This window comes from Crocuta crocuta, unplaced genomic scaffold, assembly GCF_008692635.1.
Source record: "Crocuta crocuta isolate KB4526 unplaced genomic scaffold, BGI_CrCroc_1.0 scaffold102, whole genome shotgun sequence".
Lineage (NCBI taxonomy): Eukaryota > Metazoa > Chordata > Mammalia > Carnivora > Hyaenidae > Crocuta > Crocuta crocuta.
Genome location: NW_027530019.1, coordinates 14,636,782 through 14,656,461, shown reverse-complemented (window position 1 = coordinate 14,656,461; position 19,680 = coordinate 14,636,782). Strand labels below are relative to the sequence as shown.

Here is a 19,680-nt window from a genome sequence, read left to right as displayed (position 1 = left end):
TCCCACTTGATCATGGTGTACGATTCTTTCAATGTATTGTTGAATTAGTTTTGCTAATTTTGGTAGATTTTTCCATCTATGTTCTTTAGGAATATTAGCCTCTAGTACTCTCCATTTGTAGTGCCTTTGTCTGGTTGGGTTTCAGGGTAATGCTGGCCCTGTGGAATGAGTTTGGAGGCATTTCTTCCCCTCAAATTTTTTGGAATTGTTTAAGAGGGATAAGTATTAACTCTTCTTTAAATGTTTGGTGGAATTCAAACTGGACTTTTGTTGATTGTGAGTATTTTGATTACCAATTCCATTTCATTACTAGTAATTGGTCTGTTCAGATTTTCTATTGCTTCCTGATTCAATTTTGGAAGACTGCATGTTCCTAGGAATTTATCTGTGTCTTGTTCATTGTCTAACTTGTTAGTGTATAATTGTTCATAGTCTCTTATAGTCTTTTTTATTTTTGTGGTGCTGGTTCTACTTCTCTTTCATTTCTGATTTTATTTACTTGGAACCTCTATTTTTTTTTTTATGAGTCTGGCTAAAGTTTATCAATTTTAACTTGTTAAAAAACCAACTCTTAGTTTCATTGATCTTTTCTACTGTTTTTTCCCCCTCTGTAGTTCATTTATTTCTGCACTGATCTTATTTTGTCCTTCCTTCTATTAATTTTTTGATTCTTCTTTTTCTATTGCGTTTCATGTAAGTTTAGATTGTTTAGTTGAGACTTTTCTTATTTCTTGAGACAGACCTGTATTGCTATAAACTTATTCTTAGGACTGATTTTGCTGCATCCCATACATTTTGGAATGTATTTCCATTTTCATTTGTCTCAAGGTATTTTTTGATGTCCTTTTTAATTTCTGCATTCAACTCATAGGTTGTTTATTAGCATGATCTTTATCCTTCATGTGATTGTGGTTTTTTCCAGGTTTTTTGTGTGTGACTGATTTCCAGTTTCATACTATTGTAGTCAGAAAAAATGCTTGATATGATTTCTATCATCTTAAATTTACTGAGACATATTTTGGGGCCTAACATGATCTTTCCTGGAAATTATTTCATGTGTACCTCAAAAGCAGCAGAATATACATTCTTTTGAATGGAATGTTCTGTATGTATCTATTAAGTCCATCTGGTCTAATGTGTCATTTAAGGCCATGTTTCCTTTCTGGTTTTGTGTCTGGATGATCTATCCATTGATGTATGTGTAGTGCTAAGTTTCCTACTATTATGTTATTACTTTCAAGTTCTCCCTTAGCGTCTGTTAATATTTGGATTACATATTTAGGTGCTCTTATGTTGAGTGCCTAGACATTTACAATTGTTGTATTGCTCCTGTTGGATTAATCTCTTTATTGTTATGTAATATCCTTCTGTGTCTTTTCACTGTCTTTGTTTTAAAGTCTATTTTGCCTAATATAAGTATTTCTGCTCCACTTTCTTTTCATTTCCATTTGCATGGAATATCTTTTTCCATCATTTTACTTTATCTTTTTTAAGTTTTTATTTAAATTCTAGTTAGTTAACATACAGTGTAATATTAGTTCCATCCATTTACTTTAAATCTGTGCGCCTTTTGGTCTGATGTGAATCTCTTGTAGGCCATATATAGATGGGTCTTTTTTATATTTATTAGTTACTGTGTTTTTCAGCTCTGATTGGTTCTTTTTATATTTTCTCTTTATTGAAGTTCTCACTGTGTTCATACACTCTCTCAAGTTTGGTGAGCATCTTTATCAGGTTTATCTCCATTCCTTTTAGGTCTTTTTATGAGTTTTGTCTTATTCTTTCTTTTGGAACTTATTCCTCCGTCTCTTCCTTTTGTCTGAGTCTGTGTTTCTATGATTAAGTAGCTCAGTTATGTCTCCCAGTCTTGAAGGAATAGGCCTATATAAAAGAGATACTGTGGGGCCCTGAAGTGTCATCCCTTCTGGTCACCAGAACCAGGCACTCCAATGATGTCCTCCGTGTGAGCTGCATGTGTTCCCCTGTTGTAGCTGGACTGTGACTGCAACAGGTGGTCTGGCCCCAGGCCCTGCTGACTGTGATGCCAGGCCATGAGTGTTCTGGCACACAGGCGTACAGGGCTGGCCCCCAGTGTGGCTGGCTGAGAGGCCAGAGTGAGTCTCTTGTGGGTGCGTTGCTGGGTGGTGACAGAGTCACTCTGGGAGGGCAATGCTTCCATCTGAGATTGTCCACCAGGTATAATGGGAGCCAGAGAGCTGGCTCTTTTTTCATTTTCCTGCTCTTAGAAGAATAGCCTTCAGGGGGCGCCTAGGTGGCTCAGTCAGTTAAGTGACTTGGGCTCAGGTCATGATCTCACGTTTTGTGAATTCAAGCCCCGCATCAGGCTCTGTGCTGACAGCTCAGATCCTGGAGCCTGTTTCAGATTCTCACTCTCCCTCTCTCTCTGCCCCTCCCCTGATTGCGCTCTGTCTCTCTCTCAAAAAAATAAATAAACATTAAAAAAAATTAAAAGAAGAAGAATAGCCTTCAGCTTTTTTTTGTCCTCAAGTGTGATGTTAGCTGTGGGCTTGTCATACATGGTTTTTATTATAGTTAGGTACATTCCTTCTATACCAACCTTGTTTTATTCTTGTGTTTTAGATTTTATGTTTAAGTAATCTCTACACCCAACATGGGGCTTGAATTTACAATCTTGAGATCAAGAGTTGCATGCTTCACTGACTGAAACAGCCAGGTGCCCCGATACTTACTTTGTTAGGATTTCTTAAAAATTATAAATGGATGTTGGAGTTTGTCAAAGGCTTTTCCAGCATCTGTTGCGATTATCATAGTATTTTTATTCTTCATCTTGTTGGTATATGTATCACAGTGATTGATTTGAGAATGTTGAACTATCCTTGCATCCCTGGAATAAATCACACTTGATCATGGTGTATAATCCTTTTATTTACTGTTGAATTTGTCTTGCCAACATTTTTTTGAGGATGTTTGGATCTGTGTTCATCAGGGCTATTGGCCTTTAATTTTCTTTTTTTGTTGTTGTTGTGTCTTTGTTTGGTTTTGGTTTCAGAGTAATGCTGGCCATTAGTTCTCATACTTTTTTTTGGTGTATCTCATTGGATTTTCTCCATACATGAAAGTTTTACTTCTTCTTTTCCAAAATGGAAGCTCTCTATTTCCTCTTTCTTGCATTATTGCATTTCTAGAACCTTCTGCACAATGTTGATTAAAGTGGTGAAAGTATATGTCAATGCTTTATTTCCAGTCTTAGGGATTATGGGGCAAGAATTAAGGCTTTCACCATTAAATATAATTGCTGTTTTTTTTTTCTGTAGATGCCTCTATCAAGTATAAGTTCTCCTATATTCCTACTTTGTGAGAGGTTTTGTTTTTTGTTTGTTTTTTAATGAACAGTGGAAGTTAGAATTTGTTAAATATCTTTGGTGCACTTAAAAGATTATATGTTTTTTGTTTCTTAGTATCATAAATGAATTTGATAGAGTTTCAAATATTAGATGAACCTTGCCGTTAGTGGGTTAAATTCCACTTGGTCATGGTATATTATCTTTTCAATACATTTCTGGATTCAACTTCCTAAAATTTTGTTAAGAAATTTTTATACCTAAGTATATGAAGGTTATTTGTCTGTAGTTTTCTTTCTTTTTCTTAAAATTTTTATGTTTATTTGTTTTTGAGAGAGAGAGAGAGAGAGAGAGAGAGAGAGAGAGAGAGAGAGAACATGAGCAGGGGAGAGGCAGAGAGAGAGAGGGAGATGCAGAATCCGAAGCTGACATGGGGCTTGAACCCACTGACCATGAGATCATGACCTGAATGGAAGCTGGACGCTTAACCGACTGAGCCACCCAGGCGCCCCTGTAGTTTTCTTTCTTGTAAGGTGCTTGTTTTTGGTATTAGGATAATGCTAGCTTCCTAGAATGAGTTGGGAGGTGTTCTCTCCATTTTCTGTGAGAGTTTGTATAGAATTGGTATTGCTTTTTCCTTTAATATATGATGGGATTCACCAGTTAAGACATTTGTGCTTGGAGTTTGCTTTATGAGATTGTGGTTAACTAAAAATTAAATTTCTTTCATAGTTATACAACTATTCAGGCTACCTGTTTCTTCTGCAGTTAGCTTTGGTAGTTTGTGACTTTCAAGGAATTAGCCCATTTTACCTAAGTTGTGAAATTCATTGGTATAAAGTTGTTCTGAACATTCTCTTATTATGCCTTTATTTTAAAATTATTTTAAAAAATTTTTAATGTTTATTAATTTTTTGAGAGAGAGCACGTGCGAGCAAGGGAGGGGTAGAGAGAGCAAGAGGGAGACACAGAATTTGAAACAGGTTCGAAGCTCTGAGCTGTCAGCACAGAGCCTGATGCGGGGCTCGCACTCAAAAACCTCAAGATCATGACCTGAGCCAAAGCTGAGTGCTTAACCAACTGAGCCACACAGGAGCCTCTATGCCTTTAAATTCTCAAGGATCTTTCTTTCTCTCTCTCTTTTAAATATTGAATTGACTTTGGGCGCCTGGGTGGCTCAGCCAGTTAAACGTCCGACTTCACTCAGGTCATGATCTCACAGTTCATGGGTTCGAGCCCCGCATGGGGTTCTGTGCTGACAGCTCAGAGCCTGGAGCCTGCTTCGGATTCTGTGTCTCCCTCTCCCTTTGCTCCTCCCCAGCTCGTGCTCTGTCTCTGTCAAAAATAAATAAACATTAAAAAAAATTAAAAAAAAATATTGAATTGACTTTAATATACAAGTAAATAAATGATCTGGGTCCTGAGGTCTGGATCATTACAATTCTAGCCTAATGTTTTTAAAAATTTATTTTCAAGTTAGTTAACATACAGTGTAGTCTTGGCTTCAGGAGTAGAACCCAGTGATTCATCTCTTATATATGACACCCAGTGCTCATCCTGCAAAGGCACCTCCTCAATGCCCATCACCCATTTATCCCATCCTCCCACCCACATCCCCTCCAGCAGCCCTCAGTTTGTTCTGTGTATTTAAGAGTGTCCTATGGTTTGTCTCCCTCTCTGTTGTTATCGTATTTTTCTTTCCCTTCCCCTGTGTTCATCTGTTGAGTTTCTAAAATTGCACATATGAATGAAATCATATGTATCTGTACTTCTCTGATTGACTCATTTCTCTTAGCATAATAGCCTCCATTTCCATCCACATTGTTGCAAGTGGCAAGATTTCACTCTTTTTCATTGCCAAATAGTAGTCCATTGTGTGTGTGTGTGTGTGTGTGTGTAAAATGATGAATGGATTAAATCGAAAGGAGCTCTTAGGATGTTCCTTTGTCATCCCTGAAATGGGTGATTTGCATCCTGTCTTTTTTTTTTTTTTTTTCTGATCAGTTTGGCTAGAATTCTTTCAGTTTAATTGAACTTCTCCAAGAATCAGTTAGGCTATTTTAAATAATGCTACCAACACAGGGGTGTGGCTATCTTTTCAAGTTAGGTTTAATTTCCTTTGAATATGTTCCCAAAAATGGAATTGCTGGATCATTTGATAATTCTATTTTTAATTTTTCGAGGAAGCTCTGTACTATTTTCTTAAGTTTTTGGACCAATTTACATTATCACCGTCCTTGTTTTGTTTTTGACCTTAGAGTAAAAGCTTTCAGCTTTTCACCAGTGAGTGTGACATTAGCTGTGGGCTTGTCATATATGGTCTTTCTTATGTTGAGGTACATTTCCTCTATACCCACTTTGTTGAGAGTTTTTATCATAGATGGATGTTAAATTTTGTCAAATGTTCTTTATCTATTGAGATGGTCATAAGATTTTTATCTTTCATCTTGTTAATGTATCATATTGATTTTGTGGATGTTGAACTTTCCTTGAATCCCTGGAATGAATCCCATTTGATCATCTGTATGTTCTTTTTGAAGTACTGCTGAATTTGGTTTGCTAATATTTTATTGAGTATTTTTACATCTATGTTCATCAGCAATATTGGCCTACAGTTTTGTTTTCTTGTAGTGTCTTTGTCTGGTTTCAGTATCAGGCTAATGCTGGTCTCATAAAAAAGGAGTTTGGAAGTGTTCCCTCTTTTATTTTTTGAAAGATTTTGAGAAGCATTGATACACATTTTTCTTTCTTCCTTCCTTCCCTCCCTCTTTCCCTCCTTCCCTCCTTCCTTCCTTCTTTCCTTCCTTATTGTTTTTATTTAAATTTAGGTTAACGTTTAGTGTAGTATTGGTTTCAGGGGTAGAATTTAGTGATTTATCACTTAGTTATAACCGCCATTGTTCATCCCAACAAGTGCCCTCCTTAATGCCCATCACCCATTTAGTCACACCCCCTCCAGCAACCCTCAGTTTGTTCTCTGTATTTAAGGGTCTTTTCTGGTTTGCCTCCCTCTCTGTTTCTATCTTATTTTATTTTTATTTCCCTTCCCCTATGTTAATCTGTTATATTTTTTAAATGCTACACGTGAGTGAAATCATATGATACTTGTCTTTCTCTGACTGACTTATTTTGCTTTGCATCATAAACTCTAGAGTCAATCCATGGGGTTGCAAATGGCAAGATTTCATTCTTTTTGATTGCTAAGTTATAANTATATATATATAAAATTATATATATATATACATACACACCACATCTTCTTTACCCATTCATCAGTTGATGGACATTTAGACTCTTTCCATAGTTTGACTATTGTTGATAGCACTGCTATAAATATTGTGGTACAGGTGAACTTTCAAATCAGCATTTTTGTTTCCTTTGGATAAATTCTTAGTAGTGCAATTGCTGGGTTGTAGGGTAGTTTTATTTTTAATTTTTTGAAGAACCTCCATACTCTTTTCCAGAGTGGTAGCACCAATTTGCATTCCCACCAACAGTGCAAAAGTGTTCCCTTTTCTCCACATTCTTGCCAACATCTGTTGTTTCCTGAGTTAATTTTAGCCATTCTGACAGGTGTGAGGTGGTTACTCATTGTGGTTTTGATTTGTATTTTTCTGATGATGAGTTATGTTGAACATCTTTTCATGTATCTGTTTGCCATCTGGATATCTTCTTTGGAAAAGTATCTATACATGTCTTCTGCCCACTTCTTCACTGGATTATTTGTTTTTTGGGTGCTGAGTTTGGTAAGTTCTTTATAGATTTTGGATACTAACCCTTTATCCTAAATGTTATTTGCAAATTCCTTCCCCCATTCCATTGGTTGCCTTTGAGTTCTGTTGATTGTTTTCTTCACCATGTAGAAGCTTTTTCTCTTGATGAGGTCCCAATAGTTCATTTTTTCTTTTGTCTCCCTTGCCTTGGAAACATGTCTAGTAAGAAGTTGCTGCACCAAGGTCAAAGAGGTTGATGCCTGTTTCTTCCTATAGGATTTTGATTGTTTCCTATTTTAGGTTTTTCATACATTTTGAATTTATTTTTGTGTACAGTGTAAGAAAGTGGTCCACTTTCATTCTTTTGCATGTCGCTGTCCAATTTTCCCAGCATCATTTGCTGAAGACACTGTCTTTTTTCCAGTGGATATTCTTTCCTGCTTTGTCAAAGATTAGTTGGCCATATGCTTGTGGGTCCATTTCTGGTTTCTCTGTTCTGTTCACCTGACTTATATGTGTCTGTTTTTGTACCAGGGCCATACTGTCATGATGATAACAGTTTTGTAAAACAGCTTGAAGTCCAGAATTGTGATGTCTCTAGCTTTGGTTTTCTTTTTCAACATTACTTTGGTTATTTGGGGTCTTTTCTGGTTCCATACACATTTTAGAATTGTTTGTTCTGGTTCTGTGAAGAATGCTGATGTTATTTTGACAGGGACTGCAATGGATATGTAGATTGCTTTGGGTCCTTTGACATTTTAACAATATTTGTTCTTCCTATCCATGAGCATGGAATATTTTCCCATTTCATTTTGTCTTTTTCAATTTATTTCATGAGATTTCCGTAGTTTCAACATATGGATCTTCGACCTCTTTGGTTACATTTATTTCTAGGCATCTTAGAGTTTTTGGTGCAGTCATAAGTGGGATAGATTCCTTGATTTCTCTTTCTGCTGCTTCATTGTTGGTCTATAGAAATGCAACTAATTTCTGTATGTTGAATTTATACCCTTCATATATCAGTTATAGCAGTTGCTTGGTAAAGTCTTTCAGGTTTTCCACATAGAGGATCATGTCATCTGTGAAGAATGGAAGTTTGACTTCTTCCTTGCCAATCTGTATGCTCTTAATTTCTCTTTGTTGCCTAACTGCTGAGGATAGGACTTCCAGTACTATGCTGAACAACAGCGGTGAGAGTGGACATTCCTTTCGTGTTCCTGATCTCAGGGGGAAAGCTCTCAGTTTTTCCCATTGAGGATGATATTAGCTATGGATCTTTCATATATGGCCTTTATAATGTTGAGATATGTTCCTTCTATTCCTGCTTTCTTGAGGGTTTTTATCAAGAAAGCATGCTATATATTGTCAAATGCTTTCTTCTATTGTGAACTTTTCTTTAAATGTTTGGTAGAATTTACCAGTGAAGCCATCCGATCCTTGATTTTCTTGTTGTTTTGAATCTGTAAGTAAAAACCTCCAGTCTCCTTGGTAGTAATCAGTCTGTTCAGATTTTTTAATTTCTTCATGATCCATTTTAGTTAGGGTGTATGTTTCTGGGAGTGTATCCATTTCTTCTACATTGTCCAATTTGTTGGTGTGTATTTGTTCATAGTTTCTTATTATCCTTTGTATTGTTGTGGTATATTTATATCATCTTTTTTTTCATCTTCTGATTATTTGAGTCCTTTCTTTTTTCTTCGTGTGTCTAGCTAAAGGTTTGTCAGTTTGTTTTTTGTTTCAAAAACCAGCTCTTAGTTTCATTAGTTTTATTTATTTATTTTTGTCATTTAGCCTGTTTTATTTTTGACCTGATCTTTGTTAAATCCTTCTTTCTAGTAACTTTGGGCTTTGTTTGGTTTTCTTATTTTAGTTCCTTGCAATGTAAAGTTAGGTCGTTTATTTGGGAACTTTGTTTCTTAACGTAGTCATTTATTGCAATGAACTTCCCTCTTTGGGCTGTTTTTGCTGCATCCCATAAGTTTTGGTATGTTTCATTTCCATTTTTATTTGTCTCAAGGCATTTTTCAATTTCTATTTTGATTTCTTCTTTGACCCCTAGGTTGTTCATTAGCATATTGTTCAGTGTCCATGTATTTGTGAGTTTTCCAGTTTTCTTCACTTAGTTGGTTTCTAGTTTCATACCATTGGGGTTGGAAAAGATGCTTTCAGTCTTCTTAAGTTTATTAAGACTTGCTTTATGGTCTAACATATATCTTTCCTAAAGAATGTTCCATGTGTGCTTGAAAAGTGTGTGTATTCTGCTGTTTTGGGATGAAATATTCTTTACACATCTGTAAGTTCATCTGGTCTAATGTGCCAGGTAGGGCCAATGTTTCCTAATTGATATTTTGTTTGGATGATCTATCCATTGACAAAAGTAGGGTATTAAAGTTTCCTACTATTATCATACTGCTGCCTATTTTTCCCTTTAGTTCTGTTAATATTTTTTAAATATATTTAGATGATCCTCTGATGGTTTCCTAAATACTCACAAGTATTCCTTTTATTGGATTGACACTTCCCCCTTATGTCATACTGATGAAGATCATGTCACACTCATTCTCACAAGGAAGATAGGGTAATATTAGACCAAATGACCCTGCCTCTGGACTGATTGTGAGACCAGCTTACTTTAAAGCATATGGTTTCATGGAGAAGGTGTGCATGTCTCACTTGAGGTTCTTTTAGGAAAGGTGAATGGGGAATGGATGTCAGGGGGACAACCTACCATCTCTAATACACCTGATTGACTGGAGGAAGCCCAAGTAGATGAAGTTGTAGTGTGTGGGGTTTTTTCCTCAATGGTTGTAGGAAGCAGTTAGTATTATTTTTTGCCTTTGACTATAAATAAATATAAATAAAGGAGCATGTAGCCTTGGTTCCTACTGGCCACGAAGGGAATCATCCTGAAAATGAAGCCAGCCATGGGGCCAAAGCACAGGGATTCGTAGAGAAATGGATAATTATAGATCACACCAATCTATGTGTGAGGCCTGGACTTGGACTTTTTAGGTACCCAAACCAATAAATTATTACTTAAGCTACTGTGATGAGTTTTTGTTGCTGATTTATTTTTATTTTTATTTTGTTGTAACTTAGTATATTTCTAAAAAAACAGAATTCTGAGATATAAAGGCTGATACAACAGCACAGGCCAATGTTACAGTCCCCAGCACTAGAAAAAATAGGACTTTCAGGAAAGAGCCAGTAATGAGACAGTTATATCTAGCCAGCAAGTGGGATAAAGGGGATTCAGTCAGATACTTTTTGCCATATGTTTCTAACTGGGGAGTTGAGGGTTTTGAAAGAGTATTGTGGTAGAAAAAAATGTTATAGCTTTACCAACCATTTATTTTTTCTTCTAGGCACACAGGAAGACTATATTTTCTAGCTTCTCTGAAGACATGATGGGATAATGTGACTGTGACTGAGTTTTAATCTGTGAAGTGTAAGCAGATGTGATATATTTTCTTCTAGTCCTTATCATGAAACTCTTTGTATAATCTGCCATTCTCTCATTTTCATTTCTATGCAGACTTTGGTTGCCATGTATCAAAATAGCAGAGTTTAAGGAGGATCTAAGGTCCCTGAATTACTATATAGAAAATCATTGTTTTGGTTAGCTACTGCTGCATAGTAAACTGCCTCAAAGGATATTGGCTTAAACAACAGTGTATTATTATTTATTATGATTCTGCCATAACAAATGGGCTTACCTGGTGGTTCCCACTTGAGATTTCTCATGCAATTACAGACAATTGTTGGATGAGACTGTGGCCATCTGATGATCAGCTGAGATGGATGACCAGAAGGTCCACTCACACTGGCAGCTGATGCTGGCTCTCTGCTGGTTACCCACCTGGGGCTGTCAGCTGCAGTGCCAATATGTGGCCTCTCTGTGGCTCAAGATCTCTTGGCCTTGTGCCTGAGTTCCAAGAGGAAGCATCTTGGAAGCATACATTCTAAGTGGCAGGAAATGGAAGCGGCCAACAAGCTAAGGATTTTACCCAGAGTGGTACAGCATCATTTCCATCATATTTTATTGATTAAAGGAGCCGCCAGCCCTGCCTCAATTCAATGAGGAAATAAACTCTACTTCTTGTTGGGGGAATGGCCAAGCCACCCTGCCAAAGAGAATATGGTACTGGTGACATTGTCATCACCATCTCTGCCAATATAATATACCCTCCTAGCAAACACTTTACAGGACTGTGACACGAGGTAGACATAAACTTAATTCACTGAGATTTTGAGATTGTTATAGCAGTTTCTTCTCTAATACATAATATTAAAAATGTTTTTGAGTTGCATATAATGTTACATTAATTTCAGGTGTAGAAAATAGGGATCCATCATCTCTATATGTTATGCTGTGCTCACCACAACTATAGCTACCATCTGTCACCATACAACACTACTACAGTATCATTAACTATCTTCCCTATTGCTGTATCTCTTATTCCTATCTCTTATTCATTCTGTAATTGGAAGCCTGGATCATACATAATGTTGCATTAAATGGGGACCACACCTTTTTTTCTCTGGGGTTCACAGTAATGCCTCTTCCCAGCTTGGCTAAAGAGCCTTCTCCTACACATGAAGATAGTATAATTTCAAACAGAATATTTGGTCCTAGGTGCAAGAAGGTACCTGCTATATCCATTTACAAAGCCACTTGGTGCACTAAGTTCCAGCTGCCGACCTGAAGGTCTGGCTTGAGTTGCCCTGGAAAATAATCATATTACAGGTGGTGTCGTGGAACTCGTATAACTTCCCACCTCCAGACATCTGGTCAGTTCAAGTCCAGCATCCATCTCACATCCTGGGCTCTGTTATGCAAATTCAGGGATCTTATTTCAAGTGCCAATGTATCTTCCAAATGTGCTCCTCTCCTACTTTCAAGGATAGTAAACATTCGAATAAATTTTACACATTGCATTACTTGTAAACATCCCTCCAGAGATTCTTAGAGCCCTTGCTGTATTTCTCTTTGTATAAACAACTTCAAATGCTTTGCATGGTAACTATATATTGGTCAAGAGTACAGTCTCACATTTCTACCTCCTTAGAGCCTTGTTTCTGTTGTTTAAGGAGCCCACAGGGCTGGTGTCAAGAAGACTGTATGGCTATTGTCGTTTTCTCTAGTTTGTTTGATGCTCAGTAGAAACTCTGATTTTCTATACATACAGTCTAAGAGGCAACTAGTAGGGTAGAGATCATTTCCATGGTCCAGAAAATAAGTTTGAATACAGACCATTTTTTTCCTGAGTACATCAGTCTGTATTGAGATGTCAGATAAGTTCCTGGGTTGATGCAAAGAAGTAGTTTTTGCTGTAGAACCTCCAGCGGTTCAGTGTTGGAATTCATAAACTCCTCTTTGCCTTTTGATGGTACAAGAAGGGTCAATGTAATGGGCATGTGACCTGTGCAGTTGCACCAAACCTGCCCTTACCAGCACTTCATGCTTGGTTTAATGTTCTGTTTTTGCTATCTTGAAATTCTTTTTAAACATTTAAAAAATTTTTTAATATTTATTTTTGAGAGAGAGACAGAGTATAAGAAGAGGAGGGGCAGAGAGGGAGGGACACACACAATCTGAAGCAGGCTCCAGGCTCTGAGCTGTCAGCACAGAGCCTGATGTGGGGCTTGAACTCACAAACTGTGAGATCATGATCTGAGCGAATGTTGAACGCTTGCTTAATCGACTGGGCCACCCAGGAGCCCTGCTATCTAGGTGCAGAACATTATATAATCAGTCTTGAGTACAGGGGCTAGCATTTCCTCTCTCTAATCAAACCAGTCAGTAGCTGTCTAATCATGTTCTAAACTGCTACTGATGTCATTAGGGTAAAATTCAACAGAATGAAATCTAGGCATTTCCACAGAAGTCAATAGTTTCTGATAGGTGATACTTAGGCCAGAAACTACAGAATATTCACAGCATCAAATAACAATGTGTCTCTGGATACTGTGGTTCTGTTCTATTATAATCCATTCCATTCATTCCACAAATAGTTACTGAACACTCTCTAGAAATGAGGACATGGTTCAACAGAGAAACTGATCAGAAGTCAGTGTAGGAATTTGTCTGAAGTGTTCCTCAGTGAATTTTAATTAGTAACTTGATTTATTTAATAGTCATGGAACTATTAAATTGTTTCTCAAAGAATTTATCAATTTCATCTAGATTTTCAAATTTGTCTGCATAAAGTTGTTCCTGACATCATCTTATTAACTGTTGTCTGGTGAACAGTAAGGATGTCCCCTTTTTCATTTTGGATATTGGGTATTTGTGTCATCATCTTTTATATTCTTGATCAACTTAGCTAAAGATTTGTCAGTATTACTGGTTTTTGCAAAAAAGATGCAAATTTGGCTTAATTTTCTCCCATTTCAATGATGTCTGTTATTGATGTATCTTATCTTTACTGTTTGTTTTTGTTTTCGGGATTTAATATGCTTTGCTTTTTAGCTTCTTGAGATTCACAATTTTCAATCTTTTTTTCATTACTAATATTTACAGTTAATGAGATCTAAGAATGAGACTAGAATCTCTTCTTGCATCTGCCCTTTTACCTTTTCCATATCTGTCACATCTTTTTTCTTGTATTTTTAATCTTTTTCTTTTTTCAATGCCTCACTTTAAGAAAACATAGCAGAACATTCAGGATTGACATTAATAAAGAACAGTTACCTCATTTCTATTTGATGTTTATAGAGACTTTTTTTGGCCAAGATTACTAAAAACAGTACTTTATATGACTGCAACTTTTTGAGGGAGGCAGTAACCATTCAGAAGATACATTCTCTGTCTTTAGAGATGAATTCTGGTTTAGAGATGAATTCACATACATTAAATTGTAAATAATTTTACACTTAAGCCTGGGATATATGCTAGAGCAGTCATTATTGAAATTGATTAAAAATTAAGAGCAAGTGTCCCTCAGAGAGTTTTACAGTTTTATGGGTAAGCTTTTTATCTGTTGCAATAACAGAGAGGTGAGAGCATGACTCTTAGTGGACTGGGGCAAGAGACGCTATGTTCTGCGAGGCAGCTGACAGGACCTCACAAAGGCCAATAGTTCTGTGTCTTGCACAACTTTTCCATAGTCCCGCTGGATATTAATGTAGTTGATATAACTGCTAATAATGATTTTACCCTATATTCTGACTCTATTTTTACATATGAATCCTAAATATTTTTTGCATGGTTTAGCTAGAGACTGAATTCTCCATGAATAGTACATAGAAGGAATATTGTGGTTTGTTTCTTTGGAACTTTATGGAGAGTAGTCACAATTTTAGAGTATCACCTCAGCTACCCTACCTTGCCTTTGGTATTTTTGTTTCTTATACAAAACATGCTCTGTATGTGTGTTTAAGAGGATTCTACAGATAGACACAAGCACCTGATTACTTCGTTGACCTTTCACAGTGTAACAATATTGTCATACATTACTTTCCCTCTATTTCTTCCTTAAAGTTGGAGCATTGCCGTGCATACTGATTTAAAAATAGGTGTAGATACGTAGTATTCTGTACCAATTATAGTTCAAGATAATGATTTCATTTCAGGACTTTGGTTATTAAAAGAGAGGTCCGATAGGTTGAGAACAACTTGGGTAGAACCACGATGTTTGCTAAGATTGATGTCAACACAGAAAACAGCACAAAGAAATCCTTTTACTACTACAATTTATTGTAATTTTAAAACCTTCCCACTGTTAGATAAAGCGGTTTTAGGCACTGCAGGCCGTTTGTCTCCGGCCGGAACGGTTACGCCCCCACTCAGAGGCTCTCCTCGGCGGTCCCGGCTGAGACTCCACCCGGAACCTTGGCGCCGTGACGCAGGTTTCCGGCGGGCTTCTTAGAGCGCCGAACAGTTTTGGGCCTAAGGACCATGAGAGGGCCGGAGTCGGGTCCCGAACCTACGATGGAGGGGGACGTGCTGGACACCCTGGAGGCGCTGGGGTGAGTGTTCCCGGGGACGCTCTCCCCTGAAAACTGAAAGCTTTCTCTCCGTCTGGCCGCTGCGGTCTCCTCCCCGTGGGCCTCCGCTGGGCGCGGGCTGCTGGGTGGAGGCCTCCTTCACAGCCGCGCTCCCGCCGGCGCCGACGGAGTTAAGAGGGAGGCGGGAGAGAAATCCGTTTGAGGGGTGGAGCGGGGCCGGAGAGCTGGGGCGCGTGGCCCCCTCTTCCAAACTCCGGGCCTCGAAACTCTGCCGCCCGGTCCCTCGGCGTTGGGGCGGAGCAGCCGGGCTAGCGCCAGCCTTCCTGAGGAGCGTGTCCCTGCGCCGCGGGTGATATTTTTGTTGACGTAGTTGTCGCGCCCCGGGGCGCGGGGTGCTGGAACCCCGACTGCGCCTGGGGACTGTTGTCCCTTGCTGTGTACAACCTGTGGCTTATTTAGGGCCCGGGGAGCGAATCTCCTGCTTCTCCTTGACCGGAGAAAGTTCGTGTGGGTCCATTCATTCTACCGTTTCATCCGTTCGTTAACGTACTGCCGTAGTGTTAATATGTATTAATTAACGCATATTTATGTGCTAGGCAGAGGAAAAAGACCGTTTTCAGATTACTAGTAGCTCACATAGTTGGGGCTACAGAGAGTCGACCGGAAAATTTACAATTCAGAATGCTAAGGGCTGGGAGCACTCCTGGAACGGTGTTAATGCTTCGAGGCATGGGGATTATTATTACGTGCAGTCTCCCTCAGCCTCGTCCTGTTTTTACTCACAGCTGTTGGCCCACGTCCCAAACTATTTCGTCCTGTGTACTTACTCTGTTACACAGTGCCCCCACCTCTGCTCCAGGAAATCAGGCGCCTTACCTGTCTTGTTCCCAGCAGCATGCTACAGTGGTGGCTGGTACAATAAATTATGGTTCGATGAATGGGTAAATGAAGAAAAGTTCAAGGAAGAGCATGCACAGAGATAGACATAGGGTCAGATAGTTGGGGGTCAAAGAATACTCTTTACTTAAATTTAGATATTGGAACCATCTGCGCAATTGTTTGCGCTGCCACGTGCTGGAGTTTCTTAAATGGGATAAGCTGTGCCTTTGCAGTTCTCTCTTGAAGCTTAAAACCCCCACCCCACTTTTTTTTTTTTTCCTAAAATTGCACTTCCTCTTCTATTAGTTGCTTCATTTGGACCCCAATAATACCTACCTGGCAGTGTTACAGAGCCTTGCACTTAGTATATCGGAATAAATGTTTCTCAAATGAAAAGAAGCGAGTCAGTGATTATTGAAGGGGTATTTTTTACTCTGTGAAATCTCTTGGAAATTTTCACCTAACTTGGGTAGGGAAGTGGCCAAAACAAGATGTTAAAATACTTACTAGAAGTGTGTAGGCCCCAAATAGTTTGAGATAGAGAGTACTCCAGATAAGATAGTATGATTCTATAGTTTATGAAAAAGAGAAAGTCAGTGCTTTTTTTCTCTTCCTTCTTTCCTTGAATTGTGCCTATTATATAGGTGTTTTGAAAAATGGAGTTTGCTATAATCTTGACTTTTATCAAGGAAAATTAGCTTCAGATTATTCAATATGGAAAATAAAACAGTTTACGTATGTTAGAACAGATTTTTTTTCTGGAATAACTGAGAACAAGATTTTGAAGTTTGAGTTTTCTTATGATAACGAAATATAGAATGTAGTTTTTACTTAGCATACGTGTTTTAATTGAGCACTAGGTTTTAAAATATCCATGTAGTTTATGAACAATGCATTTTCTGTTGTGATTAAAACATTGAGGATATCAGTAAAAGTACTTTATCAAGTAAAATTAGAAATTAAAGGGAGGAGTTAAAAGGGAAAATCTATGTGAAAGAACAGTTCAGTGATGTACTGAAAACTGGGTAGGAATAACTTTCCTCATGAACCCAAGCTCATGATTTCAGAGGTCTTCTTTAGTTTTGACAATCTGTGATTTTGTAGAGTGGATCTCAGCCCTGGTTGTACATCAGAATGTTATATGGAGCTTGTGAAATAAAATGTTCCAGGCTGTTATGTATCAGATTAACTGGATCATGATCTTCAGGGGTGCATGTAGACATGCAGATTTTGAAAAAGTTTCACAGCTGAGTTGAGAATCACTGTTATGGAAGTAGGTTTATTTGAAATATTTATTGACCACAGCTCTATTGTTCTGAGAAGTTGGTGGTGAGCAAAATAGAATTGAGCCCTGTCCATGTGGACAGTCCATTGGAGAAACGGATGTGATCACACAAACATTATAAATTATTAAGTGCTTTAAAGGAAAAAAAGTAGGGTGACATAACATGACAGGAAGACCTATGTAATGTAAGGACAGGATGGGAGTAAGCTAGGTGAGGCTGGATGGGAAAGGAGGACAAGGGTATCCTTAAAGGGAGAATAAAATAATGAAAGACCTTTAAGTGGAAAGGATTTTGCTGTTTTGGCTGGAGGGCAGAGAGAGAGAGAGAGAGGAAGATTGGATTGAAGAGTTAGGGGGGACCAAGGTATGCAACACCCTTCAGGCTGTGTTCTGGATTTTGTTCTTTGTCATAACAGCAACGGGCATGATTGAAGGATTTTAAAGAAAAAAGGGAGAGAACAGGTGTCCAGTTTTTGAAGGGTTACCTCCCTGAGGTGGAGAATGTATTGGGGAATTTAGTTAATAGTTAAGACAAGAAGTGATGGCTGCTTAGTGGAAGTGGATATGGAAAGAAGTGCACTGCAGGACTTAGTGGTTGATTGGATATTGTAGCTGAAGAAGATGGTGGTATCAGTGACTCATTTCTTCAGTAAATATTTATTGAGAACCAAAAAGAAAGGTTACACCTTGGAATCTAAATTGGATAGGGAAGAAAATATAGACAGCAAGGAGCTAGTACATACAGAGAATATGGAGGGATCAATGGAATGGAGGTAGAGATCAGATCCAAGAATAGGTGTCAGTGAGTAGTGAAAAGAGCAAGCTGAAAGAATAGGTAATAGGCTGTGGTTGAATTAATGATTTTGGAGGTGGAGTAGTTCCCAGTATGGCAAGGCCTAAGGGGTGGCTCACTGACATGGAGTGGCAAAGGTTGGAGAAGAGAAAGTTCAGGAATTAGAGCTGAGGTTATTGTAGAGGATATACATACAGATAAATGGCAGACCTAGGAATGGAGAGGAAAACTCGGCACAGGGAATGTTGAGAGTGTCCCAGCAATTAATAGGTGAAAACCACAAGAGAACGAGGGTGGCAGATCTGATTGGGCTTGAGCCTAGAGAGGACGAATGTTTATAAGATGATGGGGGAGCAGTAACATGGATGCTGTTTGGGGAAGCAGAAAGGACAAAAACCTTACCATCTGATCCCTAAGAGCTTCAGAGAGTAAAATCACCAAAGCTAGAGGTGGTAGGGATAATCTTTCTGAGAAGATGTGGACGGTCTAGGGGAGTTGTCGTTCATGGATGAAACATAGTGGAGGAATTTGGGATGCTGGAAGTGAAGAGCTGGATCAGAGGCAGGACAGTAGGGAGTATAAATGATAGGCGGAGGGAAAGGGTCTCATATTGTAAATGTTGGCTGGTAGAAAGGGAAAAGAAAGTAAATTAGGCAGTGGGTGTGTGTTTGTGGAGGTTTGCCACTGGCCTTAATGGACTTGAAGATTTGGATCATCCAGTTTGAAGCAGGGCCAGACCAGCAGCTATAGGGAAATCTAGGCTTAGGGGAGGTGCCCCCAGTGTTTGGAATAAGAATAGCACTTTCTTATAAATAAAAATACATTGAACAAATTAAGACATAATAATAATCCCTATCTTTTTTTTTTCTTCAATATTTATTTATTTTTGAGAGAGAGAGAGAGTGAGCAGGGGAGGGGCAGAGAGAAAGAGGGAGGGAGACACAGAATCTGAAGCAGGCTCCAGGCTGTGAGCTGTCAGCACAGAGCCCAATGTGGAGCTCGAACACACGAACCGGGAGATCATGACCTGAGCTGAAGTCGGATGCTTAACTGAGTGAGCCAGCCAGGTTGCCCCAGTAATCCCTATCTTATAGGATCTTGTGGCAATTAAATGAGGTAAATGGAATGAGGATAATAAAGCACACAGCCTTGGCCTAGCATAAGAGCAGTTTGTGCTATTAGTTGCTATTATAATTAGGATTATTATTAGTTTGGTTAAATGCACTTTTTCTTGTTTTTAATTTTTACCTGATTTGATGAGCTGAGACATTAAGATGTGGGTTTTTTCCCCTTCTAAATTCAGTATTTTTGGTGATTTACAAAGTTTCTGTTGAATTTTGTAAGTGACATTTCAGTTAAAAATAATCACAAATGATATGAATTAATCAAATTTATTCAAGAGTTTATGATTATTTCTTTCTTGCAGAAATGAAAGCAAGTAGGGGGAAAGAAGATGTTTACTATTAAATCTTTCTAAGAGGCACTGTAAGGTCTGGAGGAAAGGTAACATGGGGGAAGCAGTCTTGCCTATAGGAGCAGAGATAGCAATCTAGTCCTAGCTCTGCCTGTACTTGACTGTGTCACCTAGCTAGGTTATTTGCTTAGTTTCCTTATTAGTATAGACAGAAATTTGAGTTCATGTGGAGTGTGTGGGTTCAAATCTGGATTTAAATCCTAGTGTCATCACCTAGTTACTTGTGTTTCTATAGAATTGAGATAATGCTGACTTCAAAGCAG

At 38.3% G+C, this 19,680-nt stretch overlaps 1 protein-coding gene across 1 annotated transcript in view; it reads left to right on the top strand.

The window, feature by feature from the left end:
• Window positions 1-14,908: 14,908 nt before the first annotated feature.
• The window catches only part of FAM98B (family with sequence similarity 98 member B), a 35,552-nt gene continuing 30,780 nt past the window's right edge, over window positions 14,909-19,680 (top strand). Inside the window, 1 exon segment of the mRNA XM_077764703.1 lies at window positions 14,909-15,007. Coding sequence (XP_077620829.1) covers window positions 14,937-15,007 — 71 coding nt within the window. The 5' untranslated portion in view covers window positions 14,909-14,936.